This window comes from Eucyclogobius newberryi, unplaced genomic scaffold (assembly GCF_026437365.1).
Source record: "Eucyclogobius newberryi isolate DKJ021-1_F unplaced genomic scaffold, fEucNew1.0.hap1 SCAF_101, whole genome shotgun sequence".
NCBI classification, from domain to species: Eukaryota; Metazoa; Chordata; class Actinopteri; order Gobiiformes; family Gobiidae; genus Eucyclogobius; species Eucyclogobius newberryi.
Genome location: NW_027315726.1, coordinates 202,501 through 220,710, shown reverse-complemented (window position 1 = coordinate 220,710; position 18,210 = coordinate 202,501). Strand labels below are relative to the sequence as shown.

General features: G+C 47.1%; 1 protein-coding gene across 1 annotated transcript in view; it reads right to left on the bottom strand.

Annotated features, from left to right (window-relative positions):
* Window positions 1-211: 211 nt before the first annotated feature.
* slc4a3 (solute carrier family 4 member 3) overlaps window positions 212-18,210 on the bottom strand; it is a 43,119-nt gene continuing 25,120 nt past the window's right edge. Inside the window, exons 6-18 of the mRNA XM_072465926.1 lie at window positions 15,173-15,278; window positions 13,955-14,139; window positions 13,650-13,869; window positions 12,770-12,985; window positions 12,240-12,388; window positions 10,810-11,004; window positions 10,126-10,308; window positions 9,293-9,382; window positions 8,999-9,165; window positions 4,882-5,135; window positions 3,862-4,031; window positions 1,857-2,030; window positions 212-434 (exon numbers count right to left, since the gene is read on the bottom strand). Coding sequence (XP_072322027.1) covers window positions 357-434; window positions 1,857-2,030; window positions 3,862-4,031; window positions 4,882-5,135; window positions 8,999-9,165; window positions 9,293-9,382; window positions 10,126-10,308; window positions 10,810-11,004; window positions 12,240-12,388; window positions 12,770-12,985; window positions 13,650-13,869; window positions 13,955-14,139; window positions 15,173-15,278 — 2,187 coding nt within the window. The 3' untranslated portion in view covers window positions 212-356. The remainder of the gene's footprint in view (window positions 435-1,856; window positions 2,031-3,861; window positions 4,032-4,881; window positions 5,136-8,998; window positions 9,166-9,292; window positions 9,383-10,125; window positions 10,309-10,809; window positions 11,005-12,239; window positions 12,389-12,769; window positions 12,986-13,649; window positions 13,870-13,954; window positions 14,140-15,172; window positions 15,279-18,210) is intronic.

Genomic DNA, 18,210 nt, shown 5'->3' with positions numbered 1-18,210 from the left:
TCCAGATTTAGACCAGGTTTAAACCAGGTTTAGACCAGGTTTAGACCAGGTTTAGTCCAGGTTTAGCCCGGGTTTAGACCAGGTTTAGTCCAGGTTTAGTCCAGGTTTAGCCCAGGTTTAGTCCGGGTTTAGACCAGGTTTAGACCAGGTTTAGTCCAGGTTTAGTCCAGGTTTAGCCCAGGTTTAGTCCGGGTTTGGACCAGGTTTGCCAGGTTAAGTCCAGGTTTAGTCCAGGTTTAGTCCAGATTTAGACCAGGTTTAAACCAGGTTTAGACCAGGTTTAGTCCAGGTTTAGCCCAGGTTTAGACCAGGTTTAGCCCAGGTTAGTCCAGGTTAAGTCCAGGTTTAGTCCGGGTTCAGACCAGCATGTGGATCTCGTTGTACTCGTCCCGACCATCCTCGTTGAAGTTGGGTGAGTCTTCGTCACAATCGAGCTGAAAAAACAAAAACATGTGAAAAAGTCAAATAAAGAGTTTGTTTTGTGAGTGAAATGTAAAAGGCTCTAAACTCTGCCCTGGTCTAAGTGAAGCGTTGTAAACAGAAGGTAGATTGTACACGTTTGTATTTGTTGAAAAGTGAAACGTTAGAACTCCACAGCAGACCAATGTGGGCGGGGACAGGGGGTAGGGGGAACCCGGCCAGTGACGGTAGAAAACAGGATTAACTCAAAGTGACAGGAATCAATCAAAATACAACTTTGCTGGAGCCAATGAGGAGCCACTGATGTCACGAGGAGAAACGAGTCCCGCCTCCTCTACCTTCTCAGGCCAGGACCTTCAGATTGAAAATGACGTGTCGGTTTGTGACAGGCACATCAAACCACAGCGCCACATCTGCAGGGCAACTAGAGACGTCTGGTCCTGGAGTGCGGTCATATTGGCGATTATCGATTTCCATATCGAGCGCGAGCGAAAAGTACTACAGCGCGCGACCGGTTATCTTAAAGGCGCAATGGACGACCGTCGATTTGAGAACTCAGGCGGAAGTGCACGTGCCACTCCCCCGTGCACGTGCCACTCCCCCGTGCTCGTGCCACTCCCCCGTGCACGTGCCACTCCCCCGTGCTCGTGCCACTCCCCCGTGCACGTGCCACTCCCCCGTGCTCGTGCCACTCCCCCGTGCTCGTGCCACTCCCCCGTGCTCGTGCCACTCCCCCGTGCACGTGCCACTCCCCCGTGCACGTGCCACTCCCCCGTGCACGTGCCACTCCCCCGTGCACGTGCCACTCCCCCGTGTGGACTGATATAACACACATGTGCGTTTGTTTATTAGCGCGACGGATCGCATCGCATCTCTCGTCTCCTGTAGATTTCCGTCTCTTCTGCATCAGCTCGAACTGTCTTTCTCCGTCTTCATTTTGCCCCGTACACTGAGGGAACTATATTATGATAGATCCATGCGCTTAGGCACGCGGAAACGTGGGAAGATCCGCACGCGGCTGCAGGTGAACAAGGGTCTGCAGGTGAACGAGGGTCTGCAGGTGAACGAGGCTCTGCAGGTGAACGAGGCTCTGCAGGTGAACGAGGCTCTGCAGGTGAACGAGGCTCTGCAGGTGAACGAGGCTCTGCAGGTGAACGAGGCTCTGCAGGTGAACGAGGCTCTGCAGGTGAACGAGGCTCTGCAGGTGAACGAGGCTCTGCAGGTCAGCTGTAGGTGCGTTCTATGATTGATACGTGGCAGGACTAATCGGCAGTCCACGCCACGAGGAAATGAGACACCACAAAATCGTCCATTACGCCTTTAATACCTGGCGGTATCTTTTCAGCCCGAGCATGGCGGGGGCCCCCGTCATGCATCGGCGGGCCCCCGCCATGCCAAAACCCCACAGCAAGAACACTGAAAGAGCTGAAACTCACGGCCTGAAGCTCTCGCTCGTGGAAGATCCGGGACAGAATGAGTCTTCTCAGAGGAACGGTCATGATCAGGACAAAAGGAAACGCCAGCGACGCCACGGTGGACTTCACTACCCACAATGCAACTATGCAGGCCAGCTGGATGATGGTGAACATGTTCATGCGCCACGTCCGGACCTGCAGGAGAGAAGAAACACTGAAACTAGAACTGAAACACGGACTGAAACTAGAACTGAACTAGAACTGAAACACGGACTGAAACTAGAACTGAAACACGGACTGAAACTAGAACTGAACTAGAACTGAAACTAGAACTGAAACACGGACTGAAACTAGAACTGAACTAGAACTGAAACTAGAACTGAAACACGGACTGAAACGAGAACTGAACTAGAACTGAAACACGGACTGAAACTAGAACTGAAACACGGACTGAAACTAGAACTGAACTAGAACTGAAACTAGAACTGAAACACGGACTGAAACTAGAACTGAACTAGAACTGAAACTAGAACTGAAACGGACTGAAACATGTACTAACACACAGGAGAGAAATTTTGGAGCGAGTCTAGTCTGGAACATAAGCTGCTGCAGTGGCGCCCTCTGGTGGACAGTCACTGTAAGGACCAGAAATGAACCAGAAACAACAGTTTGGGAACATTTTACAAATACATCAAATAAATGTACTTTAAAAGCCTTAGTTACTTTCACATCGTCTGAATCCTCTGTCCTCTGATCCTTTTAAGGGTCATTTTAAATAACAATATACCGGAATAGTACTTTACAGCTGGAAGCCCTGAACATGTGTCATTCAGCCTCATAATCATGTGCAATACTGTTAGACTCATGTGCAATACTGTTATACACATGTGCAATACTGTTAGACTCATGTGCAATACTGTTATACTCATGTGCAATGCTGTTAGACTCGTATGCAATACTGTTAGACTCATGTGCAATACTGTTATACTCATGTGCAATGCTGTTAGACTCGTATGCAATACTGTTAGACTCATGTGCAATACTGTTATACTCATGTGCAATACTGTTATACTCATGTGCAATACTGTTATACACATGTGCAGTACTGTTATACTCATGTGCAATACTGTTATACTCATGTGCAATGCTGTTAGACTCGTATGCAATACTGTTAGACTCATGTGCAATACTGTTATACTCATGTGCAATGCTGTTAGACTCGTATGCAATACTGTTAGACTCATGTGCAATACTGTTATACTCATGTGCAATACTGTTAGACTCATGTGCAATACTATTATACACATGTGCAATACTGTTATACTCATGTGCAATGCTGTTAGACTCATGTGCAATACTATTATACACATGTGCAATACTGTTATACTCATGTGCAATACGGTCATAATCATGTGCAATACTGTTATACTCATGTGCAATACTGTCATACTAATGTGCAATATTATTATACTCATGTGCAATACTGTTATACTCATGTGCAATACTGTTATACTCTTGTGCAATACTGTTATACACATGTGCAGTACTGTTATACTCATGTGCAATACTGTTATACTCATGTGCAATACTGTTATACTCATGTGCAATACTGTTATACACATGTGCAGTACTGTTATACTCATGTGCAATACTGTTATACTCATGTGCAATACTGTTATACTCATGTGCAATACTGTTATACTCTTGTACAATACTGTTATACACATGTGCAGTACTGTTATACTCATGTGCAATACTGTTATACTCATGTGCAATACTGTTATACTCATGTGCAATACTGTTATACTCATGTGCAATACTGTTATACACATGTGCAGTACTGTTATACTCATGTGCAATACAGTTATACTCATGTGCAATACTGTTATGCTCATGTGCAATGTTCTTATATTCATGTTTAATCAATCATTCGTCAATCAATTCAATTATTTGTCAAAACTATTGTACAATTTCAATTAATACATTTGACTGTTGTTTACAGGAAGCACGGCGGCGGTCTCGTTACCTTGGTGACGTAGATGTGGTCCGGGTGGTGTTTGGCCGGCGTCACCATGAGCGTGATCCGCTCGTACAGCTGGATCCCGGTCAGAGACGTCACGCCCATGTACAGGAAGATCCCGAACAGCACGGCCAATGGGATAAGGCGGAGCACGTCGGTCATCACCATGGACAGACCTGACCAGGACGAGAGCCGGGATGTTAGGCGTGTGTTAGACGAGTGTTAGACGAGTGTTAGACGAGTTTTACACGTGTGTTAGACGTGTGTTAGGCGTGTGTAAGACGTATGTTAGACCCAATGGGATGAGGCGGAGCACGTCGGTCATCACCATGGACAGACCTGACCAGGACGAGAGCCGGGATCTTAGACGTGTGTTAGGCGAGTGTTAGACCATTTTTACACGTGTGTTAGGCGAGTGTTAGACCATTTTTACACGTGTGTTAGACGTGTGTTAGGCGAGTGTTAGACCATTTTTACACGTGTGTTAGACGCATGTTAGGCGTGTGTTAGGCGTGTGTTAGACGTGTGTTAGGCGTGTGTTAGACGTGTGTTAGGCGTGTGTTAGACGTGTGTTAGGCGTGTGTAAGACGTATGTTAGACCCAATGGGATGAGGCGGAGCACGTCGGTCATCACCATGGACAGACCTGACCAGGACGAGAGCCGGGATCTTAGACGTGTGTTAGGCGAGTGTTAGACCATTTTTACACGTGTGTTAGGCGAGTGTTAGGCGAGTGTTAGACCATTTTTACACGTGTGTTAGACGCATGTTAGGCGTGTGTTAGGCGTGTGTTAGACGTGTGTTAGGCGTGTGTTAGGCGTGTGTTAGACGTGTGTTAGGCGTGTGTTAGACGTGTGTTAGGCGTGTGTTAGACTCGGTCCAGTCTCAGTCTCAGTCTCAGTCTCAGTCTTAGTCTTAGTCTTAGTCTCAGTCTCAGTCTCAGTCTCAGTCTCAGTCTCAGTCTCAGTCTCAGTCTCAGTCTCAGTCTCAGTCTCAGTCTTTGTCTTAGTCCAGTCCTGGTTCTCACCCACGAGCACAGACACTAACATGCCCGTGACCCTCTGCTCCTTGACCTCTTGGATCATGGGTTTCTCTCCGGGCGCCGTGGCTTTGCTCATGACGGTCAGCGCGTTGACGTGAGTGACCGATCGCACCGTCGCCGCCGTGAGCCAGGGAAGTCCAAACAGAGGACACACGGCCCCCAGGATCACGATGAGGAGCAGGTCCAGGTGGAACCCGGAGCCCTTCACCAGACGACGCTCCTTCTTACTCACGATCAGACTGAGGCGGAGACACAAGGGTCAGAACTCACTCTGGACATATGGTCAGTACCTTCAGACTGAGGCGGAGACACAAGGGTCAGAACTCACTCTGGACCTATGGTCAGTACCTTCAGGACTGGGGCGGAGACACAAGGGTCAGAACTCACTCTGGACCTATGGTCAGTACCTTCAGGACTGAGGCGGAGACACAAGGGTCAGAACTCTGGACATATGGTCAGTACCTTCAGGACTGAGGCTGAGACACAAGGGTCAGAACTCACTCTGGACCTATGGTCAGTACCTTCAGGACTGGGGCGGAGACACAAGGGTCAGAACTCTGGACATATGGTCAGTACCTTCAGGGCTGAGGCTGAGACACAAGGGTCAGAACTCACTCTGGACAAATGGTCAGGACCTTCAGGACTGAGGCGGAGACACAAGGGTCAGAACTCACTCTGGACAAATGGTCAGGACCTTCAGGACTGAGGCGGAGACACAAGGGTCAGAACTCACTCTGGACATATGGTCAGTACCTTCAGGACTGGGGCGGAGACACAAGGGTCAGAACTCTGGACATATGGTCAGTACCTTCAGGACTGAGGCGGAGACACAAGGGTCAGAACTCACTCTGGACATATGGTCAGTACCTTCAGGACTGGGGCGGAGACACAAGGGTCAGAACTCACTCTGGACATATGGTCAGTACCTTCAGGACTGAGGCGGAGACACAAGGGTCAGAACTCACTCTGGACCTATGGTCAGTACCTTCAGGACTGAGGCGGAGACACAAGGGTCAGAACTCACTCTGGACCTATGGTCAGTACCTTCAGGACTGAGGCTGAGACACAAGGGTCAGAACTCACTCTGGACCTATGGTCAGTACCTTCAGGACTGGGGCGGAGACACAAGGGTCAGAACTCTGGACATATGGTCAGTACCTTCAGGGCTGAGGTTGAGACACAAGGGTCAGAACTCACTCTGGACAAATGGTCAGGACCTTCAGGACTGAGGCGGAGACACAAGGGTCAGAACTCACTCTGGACATATGGTCAGTACCTTCAGGACTGAGGCGGAGACACAAGGGTCAGAACTCACTCTGGACATATGGTCAGTACCTTCAGGACTGAGGCGGAGACACAAGGGTCAGAACTCACTCTGGACCTATGGTCAGTACCTTCAGGACTGAGGCTGAGACACAAGGGTCAGAACTCACTCTGGACCTATGGTCAGTACCTTCAGGACTGGGGCGGAGACACAAGGGTCAGAACTCTGGACATATGGTCAGTACCTTCAGGGCTGAGGCTGAGACACAAGGGTCAGAACTCACTCTGGACAAATGGTCAGGACCTTCAGGACTGAGGCGGAGACACAAGGGTCAGAACTCACTCTGGACATATGGTCAGTACCTTCAGGACTGAGGCGGAGACACAAGGGTCAGAACTCTGGACATATGGTCAGTACCTTCAGGACTGAGGGTGTTTCAGAAAAGCCGTTTTAAAGCCACTTTGAAAGAATCTCTCTGTACGGAGCCTAAACGGGAGTCCAGCTTCTGTTTCCTTTAACGACGCTGCTCACTTGACTTGACTTTACTTTACTTTTACATTACATTACATTACATTACATTACTTTACTTCACTTTACTTCACTTTACTTCACTTTTACTTCACTCTACATTACTTTACTTTACTTTACTTTACATTACTTTACTTTACATTACTTTTCATTACTTTACTTTACATTACTTTACATTACATTACTTTACATTACTTAACTTTACTTTACATTACTTTACATTACATTACATTACTTTACATTACTTTACTTCACTCTACATTACTTTACTTTACTTTACTTTACATTACTTTTCATTACATTTCTTTACATTATTTAACTTTACTTTACATGACTTTACATTACATTACTTTACATTACTTTACTTTACATTACTTTACATTACATTACTTTACATTACATTACTTTACTTTACATTACTTTACTTCACTTTACTTCACTTTTACTTCACTTTTACTTCACTTTTACTTCACTCTACATTACTTTACTTTACATTACGTTACATTGCTTCACTTTACTTTGCCCATAACTTTAAATTACTTTACTTCACTTTTACTTTACTTCACTATACTTCACATTACTTTACTTTACTTTTACATTACCTTTCATTAATTTACTTTACAATACATTACATTACATTACTTTACTTTACTTTTACTTCACTCTACATTACTTTACTTTACTTTACATTACTTTACTTTACATTACGTTACATTACTTTACTTTACATTGCCCATAACTTTAAATTACTTTACTTTACTTCACTTTTACTTTACTTCACTATACTTCACATTACTTTACTTTAAATTACATTACTTTATAATACTTTACTTTACTTTTACATTACCTTTCATTAATTTACTTTACAATACATTACATTACTTTACTTTTCATTACTTAACATTACTTTACTTTACTTTACATTACTTGACATTACTTTACAATACTTTACTTTACATTACTTTTCATTACTTTACTTTTCATTACTTTATTTTACATTACTTTACATTACATTACATTACTTTACTTCACTTTTACTTCACTTTTACTTCACTCTACATTACTCTACTTGACATTGCTTTACATTACTTTTCATTACTTTACTTTACTTTACATTACATTACTTTACTTCACTTTACTTCACTTTTACTTAACTCTACATTACTTTACTTTACATTACATTGCGTTACATAACTTTACTTTACATTACGTTACATAACTTTACTTTACATTACATTACGTTACATAACTTTACTTTACTTTACATTACGTTACATTACTTTACTTTACATTGCCCATAACTTTAAATTACTTTACTTTATTTTACTTTACTTCACTATACTTCACTTTACTTTACTTTAAATTACATTACTTTATAATACTTTACTTTACTTTTACATCACCTTTCATTAATTTACTTTACAATACATTACAATACATTACATTACTTTACTTTACTTTAAATTACTTTACTTTTATTTTACTTTACGTTACTTTCCTTTTCTTTACTGTACTTTACATTACTTTATTTTCCTTTACTGTAGTTCTGTTCTGTGGTGAGCTTATTCTTCACTTAATATGAAATCGATTGGAATTGTACATGTGTATTTGAAGTTGCAGTAACTCTACTTCGCTTCCCTCAGATCAAACAATCTCAGACACTCGGTGCAAAATTGTTCCACAGGGCTGTGTACTTTCCCCTCTGCTCTTCTCCTGACATAAACTCCACAGGGCTGTGTACTTTCCCCTCTGCTCTTCTCCTGACATAAACTCCACAGGGCTGTGTACTTTCCCCTCTGCTCTTCTCCTGACATAAACTCCACAGGGCTGTGTACTTTCCCCTCTGCTCTTCTCCTGACATAAACTCCACAGGGCTGTGTACTTTCCCCTCTGCTCTTCTCCTGACATAAACTCCACAGGGCTGTGTACTTTCCCCTCTGCTCTTCTCCTGACATAAACTCCACAGGGCTGTGTACTTTCCCCTCTGCTCTTCTCCCGACATAAACTCCACAGGGCTGTGTACTTTCCCCTCTGCTCTTCTCCTGACATATAAAGATCCTCAGGGCTGTGTACTTTCCCCTCTGCTCTTCTCCCGACATAAACTCCACAGGGCTGTGTACTTTCCCCTCTGCTCTTCTCCTGACATATAAAGATCCTCAGGGCTGTGTACTTTCCCCTCTGCTCTTCTCCTGACATATTGCAATCGATCTCACATCGACTTAAATTAAGAAATAAAACAAAATGGGAGGAGCTTGGACAATTTTGTCGTGTCCACGCGGAAGCTTAGTTCAAAGCCTCAAGTGCACTTACGACGTGATCTGCGTCTCCATGAAGATCAGGATGAAGACGAGCAGGGCGGGCACCACGGACGCGCCCATCATCCAGGTCGGGAACGACCGTTTATCCCCGAACGGGCTGATGAACCAGCCGCGCTTCTCCGGAGACGTGACCGAGAAGCCCGAGGGAACGTTCAGCTTCTGCCCGGACGACGGCGGCGGCAACGACGAGAGGCGAGGGACACGAACGAGAGAGGGAGGGTGAAGAGGCGGGGTTAGAGGAGGGGAGCAAATGTGCATTTGCCCGTGTGCGTTCGGGAGCGCGGACCTGGGTGTACGTGTCCGGGATAGAGACGTCCACCAGCACCGACACCAGGATGGAGATGGGGATCCCGAAGTCGCCGATGATCCTGCGAGCCTGACGGGGAAGAACGTAAAGCCATTTGGAATGGGTAAGTACAGAGAAAACAGGAAATACCGTATTTTCCGGTCTATAAGTTGCACCATTTTTCATAGTTTTGCGATAGAGTGCGACTTATACTCCAGAACGCCTTGTATGTGATATTATTTGTTATTTTCACACTGACCACCGCAAGTGGGCGCTCTAGGCTCTAAGCGACGCAGAAGAAGGATCTGCACTTCCTCTACCTCTGGAGTTTGTGGAGTTGTTTAGAAGTGACACAGAGGAAGAAGAATTCAATGGATTTAGTGATTTGGGGTAAAACTGATGCTTTGCTAAACTTGTTAGCATGTTCTTTATGCTATAGTTATCTGAATAACTGTTCATATGTTACGTTAACATACCAGACACTTACCACAGTTCTGTCTGTGCCTCATGTAGCTGAAGGTGTTAGCGTTAGCATACGTCATGTAGCTGAAGGTGTTAGCGTTAGCATACGTACACCTATTCACCGTGTTCTCTAATCTGTTATTATTTTAAACTGCATTTCAAGAGGAAATGTCTGTTCTTGGTCCTGGATTTTCTCAAATAATTTCCCCAAAAATGCGTCTTATATATGTTTTTTCTTCTCTATTATGCATTTTTTTGGCTGGTGCGACAAGCAATCTGTGAATTTTTTTGTTCGAATTCGCTGTTCTTCGATCTCTATTTTTTAAGACAGATTTTCGTTGGCGTAAAAGTTTCGACGGGGAAAAACGCACCTTTCCTCCCAAGAAGCGACTGTTCCGGAACTTTCGGAGGAAAAACGCCACGAAGAAGGTCCCCATCATGAGGACGAGCGAGAGCAGCGCCGTGTTGGGCTGGTTGAACACGGGCCCGTCCTGGTCGTCCGGGAGAGGGCTGCCGCTGGGGTACACGGCCAGCAGGGGGTGCTCCCGGAAAACCTGGGCGAGAGGGAAAAGACGTCGATTCAACGGACAAACATACACAGCGGTCATTATTCGTCCATCAATCAAATGTGAGGTTAAGGTCGACTTTATGTCCTCGTGGGAAAATATGTCTCGAGTATTAGAGTCGGATCTCTCTTTCACTATGGTTCTGCTCCAGGATTCTACTTTCTCCCAACGGGTTTTGTAGTTTGCCGAAAGAGGGTCTAAGGACAGGGAATGTTGGGATATCATCCATTTGTAATCTGTTGGAAGAAGTGTCTGGGGAGAGAGAAGTCTGGGAGTTCCTGCTACGACTGCTGCTCCTGCGACCCGGCCCCGGATGAGAAGAAGATGGATGGACTGAGGCTGTGGTTCACCAAATCAATTCTTGGTCGACAAAAGACATGTTCTTTTAGTCGACTTGAAGGGAGTGAGAGCTAGAATAATGTCATTAATCTGACCCATTACTAGATCTAAGAAACTATGCTTTTACGTGTAAATAAAAAGCAGACGCACCTTGAAGATCTTGGAGAAAGTCTCGTAGATGAAGATGAGGGAGATGAGGAACGCAAAGATCTCCTGAGTGAATGGAGAGATGTAGCGCACCATGAAGCTGCCCTCCGCCGCCACGAGCACCAGAACTATCACGACGAGCCAGAACCCGATCCACACGCGGCCCGTCAGGTACTCGAACTCCTGAGCCTGACAGAACTGAAGACGAGGAGGCAAAACGGGAGAGAAGTGAGAAGAGAGAAGAAGACACAACAATGATATCTGAGACACGACTTCCGGTTGAAAAAAACCTGGAGCTGTTGTAATAGTTCTATTTCATAATCGTTATTCCGGATAATTACTTGGTCCATAGAAACAAAATCACAAAATAATCATCAAAAAAACTGCATTGACAAAAAGACGATACTGCCAAAAACGCACTTCTGCCAAAACCTGGTTAGCAACCGGTCCCACAGCACCAACCTGAACCAACCTGAACCACCTGAACCAACCTGAACCACTTGAACCAACCTGAACCAACCTTAAACAACCTAAACCAACCTTGAACAACTTGAACCAACCTGAACCAACCTTAAACAACCTGAACCAACCTGAACCAACCTTAAACAACTTGAAACAACCTAAACCAACCTGAACCAACCTGAACCAACCTTAAACAACTTGAAACAACCTAAACCAACCTGAACCAACCTGAACCAACCTTAAACAACTTGAAACAACCTAAACCAACCTGAACCAACCTGAACCAACCTTAAACAACCTGAACCAACCTTAAACAACCTGAACCAACCTGAACCAACCTTAAACAACCTGAACCAACCTGAACCAACCTTAAACAACCTGAACCAACCTGAACCAACCTTAAACAACCTGAACCAACCTGAACCAACCTTAAACAACCTGAACCAACCTTAAACAACCTGAACCAACCTTAAACAACCTGAACCAACCTGAACCAACCTTAAATAACAAACTACTAAAACTACTAAAACATACAAACTACTATACTATAAAATACTGTATTAAGAATAACACTATGTTGACACATCATCATGTTGTAATCAGTCATTACATCATTAACCGTATTTCAGTCTAATCATATTAACTGGTACCAGAACCAGGCCGCCTGCACGTCCTGGTACCAGAACCATGCCGCCTGCACGTCCCGGTACCAGAACCATGCCGTCTGCACGTCCCGGTACCAGAACCATGCCGCCTGCACATCCCGGTACCAGAACCAGGCCGCCTGCACGTCCTGGTACCAGAACCATGCCGCCTGCACGTCCCGGTACCAGAACCAGGCCGCCTGCACGTCCCGGTACCAGAACCATGCTGCCTGCACGTCCTGGTACCAGAACCAGGCCGCCTGCACGTCCCGGTACCAGAACCATGCTGCCTGCACGTCCTGGTACCAGAACCAGGCCGTGTGTTACCTTATAAAAGGCCTCCTCAAACACCAGCAGCGGTCCAGAGAAGCCGATGATGAGCAGAGGCTGACCGCCCAGGAGAGAGAAGATGATCCCCAGCGTCGCCGTGGAGACGATCAGCTCGGTCACTCCCATCATGCCCTCCGTCTTCTCCCCTGCACGGGACACACACAGAAGACCACTCAACCCCACCCTGACACATGGTTCCATTGTCGGTGAGTCTCTCTGTCATTTTTAAGTATTTTAACACATATTTAAATTTGATTCGTTTAGCAAATTACAAAAACATAGATGCAAAAGCGCATGCACCGCCGCCCAATGACCCGAAAACAGCACGAGTACGCCACAACATCGCTCTGTCCTGTACCACGGACGTAATCTTACCACCTCTTCACAACTTGGAAAGAGCGTTCAGACCTTGTGCGTTGCTGGCACGCACTAACGTAAAAGTGAGTGGCATTAAGTAAAAAGGAAGTGAGGTGAAAACCCGTGAAACCCACAAACCCCCCCTCCCCCACGCCCCCCGGCGCTCGTACCCAGCAGCCCCCCGAAGGTGATGGTGGGAGACAGCGCCGCGAAGTAGATGAAGATGACGGCGGCGAGGCACTGCATGTCCAGCGCGTCACGGAGGTCGCTGACGTAGTGCGGGAACCTTCGGCGGACGTCGTGGATCAGACCGCCGAACGGGACGCCGGAGCGCTTCAGCGGGTCGATCTCCTGGTCCACCTCCTCCTCCTCCTCCTCGGCCACCTCTGGAGGACAGAAACATGGCGGTCAAAGCGAGGTTGGGCTCACGTCGTCTCCGGCGTCGGCTCGATCGCTCCTACGACTGCGACGCAACCGACCGACACAAACTATGAATCCTTAAAAATACACCAAACGCGCCACACGGACGATCGTTTCGAACCGGCGTTTTACTGAAATTTTGGGGTTGTGATCACTGGTGGTTCAGAGGTAAATGATGCTTCATGATGAATAAAAAAACTAGGGCCCGACCGCTGTGAATGTTTGGAGCCGATAGCGACATTAAGGGACTCGACACTTCGATTACCGTTACGAATGTACATGTGTTTGAGTGTGATTCTGCTGCCGCGCCCTAAACTTTGACCCAAGAATAGCTTTTTGTTTAGCGACGATCAAATGTCATTATGTGGATTGTTCAATGATCTCAGGAGGTTCAGGAGGTTTTGAGCTTTAAATTGAGGTATGGACGGTCCTTAATGATGTGTTTGTAGCTCAATGGGGCAAGTACTAGTAAATGAGGGTCAATAAATACTTCCAATAACCTAAAACATCGGCGTAAATCGGTGAAATGTTGGATTATGAAAGACTTGCAAACTAATAAAGCGGTGGGTCCTTTGCGTTCTCCAAGCACAGAACGTGATGATCCCCGCCCGGCTTCATCTCCTGCAGTACCTTTGTTCTCCAGCTCGAGGCGGCAGACCGAGTGGCGCTTCTTGAGGTCTCGTTCCTTCCTCTTTTTCAGGATCTGCTTCTGAAATCCCACCACCGTCTTCAGGAGATCTTTCCCCTCGATGTCGCACGGCGGGAGGACGATGCTGCAGTCCAGGAACTCATTAATGCCGCTCAACAGGTCCTGCCGATCGTCCGCGAAGTACGCCACCTCGTGGAAGTTCTGCACGCGACAGGAACAAACACACACGGCTGAGGTAGATGTGCCTGTAGAGCCTCCTGGACGCCTCCCCGTGCACTGCGTTTACCTTGTCGGACATGAGCGTGGAGAAGGAGCGTCCGATCTCGTGGTAGTCCATGCTGCTCTGGCTCGGGCCCAGGAGGAAGAACAGGAAGCGGACCGGGACCGGGATCTCGAGCATGGACTCAAAGAGGACCGCCTCGTTCAGACGCACAAAGGCCATGGCCGCCTGCTCCAGGAAGTCCACGCAGCCTAAGAAAGCGAAGGGGTGGGCATTAGATCAGACCCCAGCTGGCTCACGAAAGAATTACAATATGGCGGCGACCAAGACCGGTCCCGCTGATACAGCTCAGGCAATAATTGTCTGTCTTGGGTTCAAATCCGCTCTCTTGTTCCTAACCCTGACCCTGACCCTAACCCTAACCCTAACCCTGCCCTGACCCTAACCCTGACCCTAACCCTAACCCTAACCCTAACCCTAACCCTGCCCTGACCCTAACCCTAACCCTAACCCTAACCCTAACCCTGACCCTGAGCCCAACCCTGACCCTATCCCTGACCCTAACCCTGACCCTGACGCTAACCTTAACCCTGACCCTAACCCTAACCTTAATCCTGACCCTGACCCTAATCCTGACCCTAATCCTGACCCTAATCCTGACCCTAACCCTGACCGTGACCCTGACCCTAACCCTAACCCAGTGCCTGAAGCGTATCGAGCGCCGCCATATAATTATTGTCTTTTTGGGCCACCACGAGGGCCGCCATATTGGAGCCAATTCTGACTTCCGTGAGGCAGCTGGGGTCTGATCTAGTACTGACCAAACCAAAGGGCCTTTACCATCCACTGCGTTCATCTACATCACTGCCAGTGTCGTCTCTACGTGTTTTAAAGGCCGTTGCCCGTTTCGTTGGCCTGATGTGGTTTATTTTTTATTATCATCCTCGATCTCCTCTGAATCTCCTCATAACATCCAGAACCAAACCTGTAACTTCTTTTACCTCAGATTCACGAGCTGATTTCAAACGGACCATGTGGTCAGGTCAAGACTAGAACATGTTAAAATAAGTATTGTAAAAGCGTGAATAGTCTTGGCTGGTCATCGGTCCACTTGTTGACTTATAACTACTTCTATAAAATGTTAGAATAAATAAAATAATCAAGCTCTACCATATAAATACTAAAACACGATAATGGTGCCTCACACTTGGACCTGAACCCTGTGGCGGTGCTACACATGAGTCAACTCTACCGGGACGAGGAGTGAAGGAGGCACAAACTGACCCACGAGCACGACGACGGCCTCGGCGTCTTTGGGAATCTTCTCCATGAGTTTGAAGGACCTGGCTGAGGCCTGATGATGCTCCGGAGGCAGAGGATGCAGCGAGGTCTGAGGGACGAGCACAGAGAGCGTGGGATGAGAACCAGGAACGTCTTCTAAACCCTCCTCACCCACCTCAAACCCTCCTCACCCACCTTAAACCCTCCTCACCCACCTTAAACCCTCCTCACCCACCTTAAACCCTCCTCACCCACCTTAAACCCTCCTCACCCACCTCAAACCCTCCTCACCCACCTCAAACCCTCCTCACCCACCTCAAACCCTCCTCACCCACCTTAAACCCTCCTCACCCACCTTAAACCCTCCTCACCCACCTTAAACCCTCCTCACCCACCTTAAACCCTCCTCACCCACCTCAAACCCTCCTCACCCACCTTAAACCCTCCTCACCCACCTCAAACCCTCCTCACCCACCTCAAACCCTCCTCACCCACCTTAAACCCTCCTCACCCACCTTAAACCCTCCTCACCCACCTTAAACCCTCCTCACCCACCTCAAACCCTCCTCACCCACCTCAAACCCTCCTCACCCACCTCAAACCCTCCTCACCCACCTTAAACCCTCCTCACCCACCTTAAACCCTCCTCACCCACCTTAAACCCTCCTCACCCACCTCAAACCCTCCTCACCCACCTTAAACCCTCCTCACCCACCTTAAACCCTCCTCACCCACCTTAAACCCTCCTCACCCACCTCAAACCCTCCTCACCCACCTTAAACCCTCCTCACCCACCTTAAACCCTCCTCACCCACCTTAAACCCTCCTCACCCACCTTAAACCCTCCTCACCCACCTCAAACCCTCCTCACCCACCTTAAACCCTCCTCACCCACCTTAAACCCTCCTCACCCACCTTAAACCCTCCTCACCCACCTTAAACCCTCCTCACCCACCTCAAACCCTCCTCACCCACCCTAAACCCTCCTCACCCACCTTAAACCCTCCTCACCCACCTTAAACCTTCCTCACCTACCTCAAACCCAGCCTAAACCCATCCTAAACCCACCTTAAACCCATCCTAAACCCAGCCTAAACCCACCTCAAACCCACCTTAAACCCACCTCATACCCACCTTAAACCCAGCCTAAACCCATCCTAAACCCAGCCTAAACCCACCTTAAACCCACCATAAACCCATCCTAAACCCACCCTAAAAACACAACCTAAAACAACCTTAAACCCACCCTAAAAAACCCAACCTAAACCCATCCTAAACCCATCCTAAACCCAGCCTAAACCCACCATAAACCCATCCTAAACCCACCTAAGCCCACCTCAAACCCACCTTAAACCCACCTCAAACCCACCTTAAACCCATCCTAAACCCATCCTAAACCCACCATAAACTTATCCTAAACCCAGCCCAAACCCACCATAAACCAATCCTAAACCCACCTTAAACCCTACACTCGTGGTGAAGGGGGTTAGAGTCATGGTCAGGTATTAGGGGTTTAGGGTTAGGTGTTAGGGGTTAGGGTTTAGGGGTTTTAGGGGTTGGGACTCACAAACAGACTGGTGAACACGTCCTGGTTGGGGTTTAGGGGTTTAGGGGTTTAGGAGGGTAGGGGTTTAGGGTTTAGGGTCTAGGGCAGGGGTGGGCAAACTACGGCCCGCGGGCCACATCCGGCCCGTTGGGCCTTTCAATCCGGCCCGCCAAGCTTGTCCAATTAATATTAAAATATAATAAAAAAAAAAAGGCTGTAGGCTTTATTTGACAGTAGATGGAATAAGAAAGAAAGAAGGACATGCAGCAAATGTCGGAGTTGGGATTCGAATTCACGATACTGTGGCTGGCCGTTCATTTTACCTTTCGCCTGTAATGCCAACATTTCCCCAAGAGATGGCACTGTTCCCTCTAAACTGCGCACCTGCGCAATTGCGCACTGCTCCACATAGTGCAATGCTCCACATAGTGCACTGCTCGCACATAGTGCGCGCACACAAGGACATCTAAGAAAATAAAATTCACCACAAACGGCCACCGGGGGCAATCAAGCAGGAAGCACCAGAGTTTGACAAACTGTAGAAGACTCTTGTGGACAGTACAAGACTCTTGTGGACAGTAGAAGACTCTTGTGGACAGTAGAAGACTCTTGTGGACAGTACAAGACTCTTGTGGACAGTAGAAGACTCTTGTGGACAGTAGAAGACTCTTGTGGACAGTACAAGACTCTTGTGGACAGTACAAGACTCTTGTGGACAGTAGAAGACTCTTGTGGACAGTACAAGACTCTTGTGGACAGTACAAGACTCTTGTGGACAGTAGAAGACTCTTGTGGACAGTACAAGACTCTTGTGGACAGTACAAGACTCTTGTGGACAGTACATGACTCTTGTGGACAGTAGAAGACTCTTGTGGACAGTAGAAGACTCTTGTGGACAGTAAAAGACTCTTGTGGACAGTAGAAGACTCTTGTGGACAGTAAAAGACTCTTGTGGACAGTATAAGACTCTTGTGGACAGTAGAAGACTCTTGTGGACAGTAGAAGACTCTTGTGGACAGTAAAAGACTCTCGTGGACAGTAGAAGACTCTTGTGGACAGTATAAGACTCTTGTGGACAGTAGAAGACTCTTGTGGACAGTATAAGACTCTTGTGGACAGTAGAAGACTCTTGTGGACAGTAGAAGACTCTTGTGGACAGTAGAAGACTCTTGTGGACAGTAAAAGACTCTTGTGGACAGTAGAAGACTCTTGTGGACAGTAGAAGACTCTTGTGGACAGTAGAAGACTCTTGTGGACAGTAGAAGACTCTTGTGGACAGTAGAAGACTCTTGTGGACAGTAGAAGCTCTGTCCAGGGGACACGTCGTGTTCTCTATATTTTTAGTTTCAAAACGCTGTGTGTTTTATTACATCAGAATCATATTCACTGAGAAATTGGTCTTATTAGTCCCGCAGCGCAGAGCGGACCGCGGGCGCATTCAGAAGACTGACATGTCACTATTGTGTAAATGAGACTTTCTTGTCCAGACCTGACT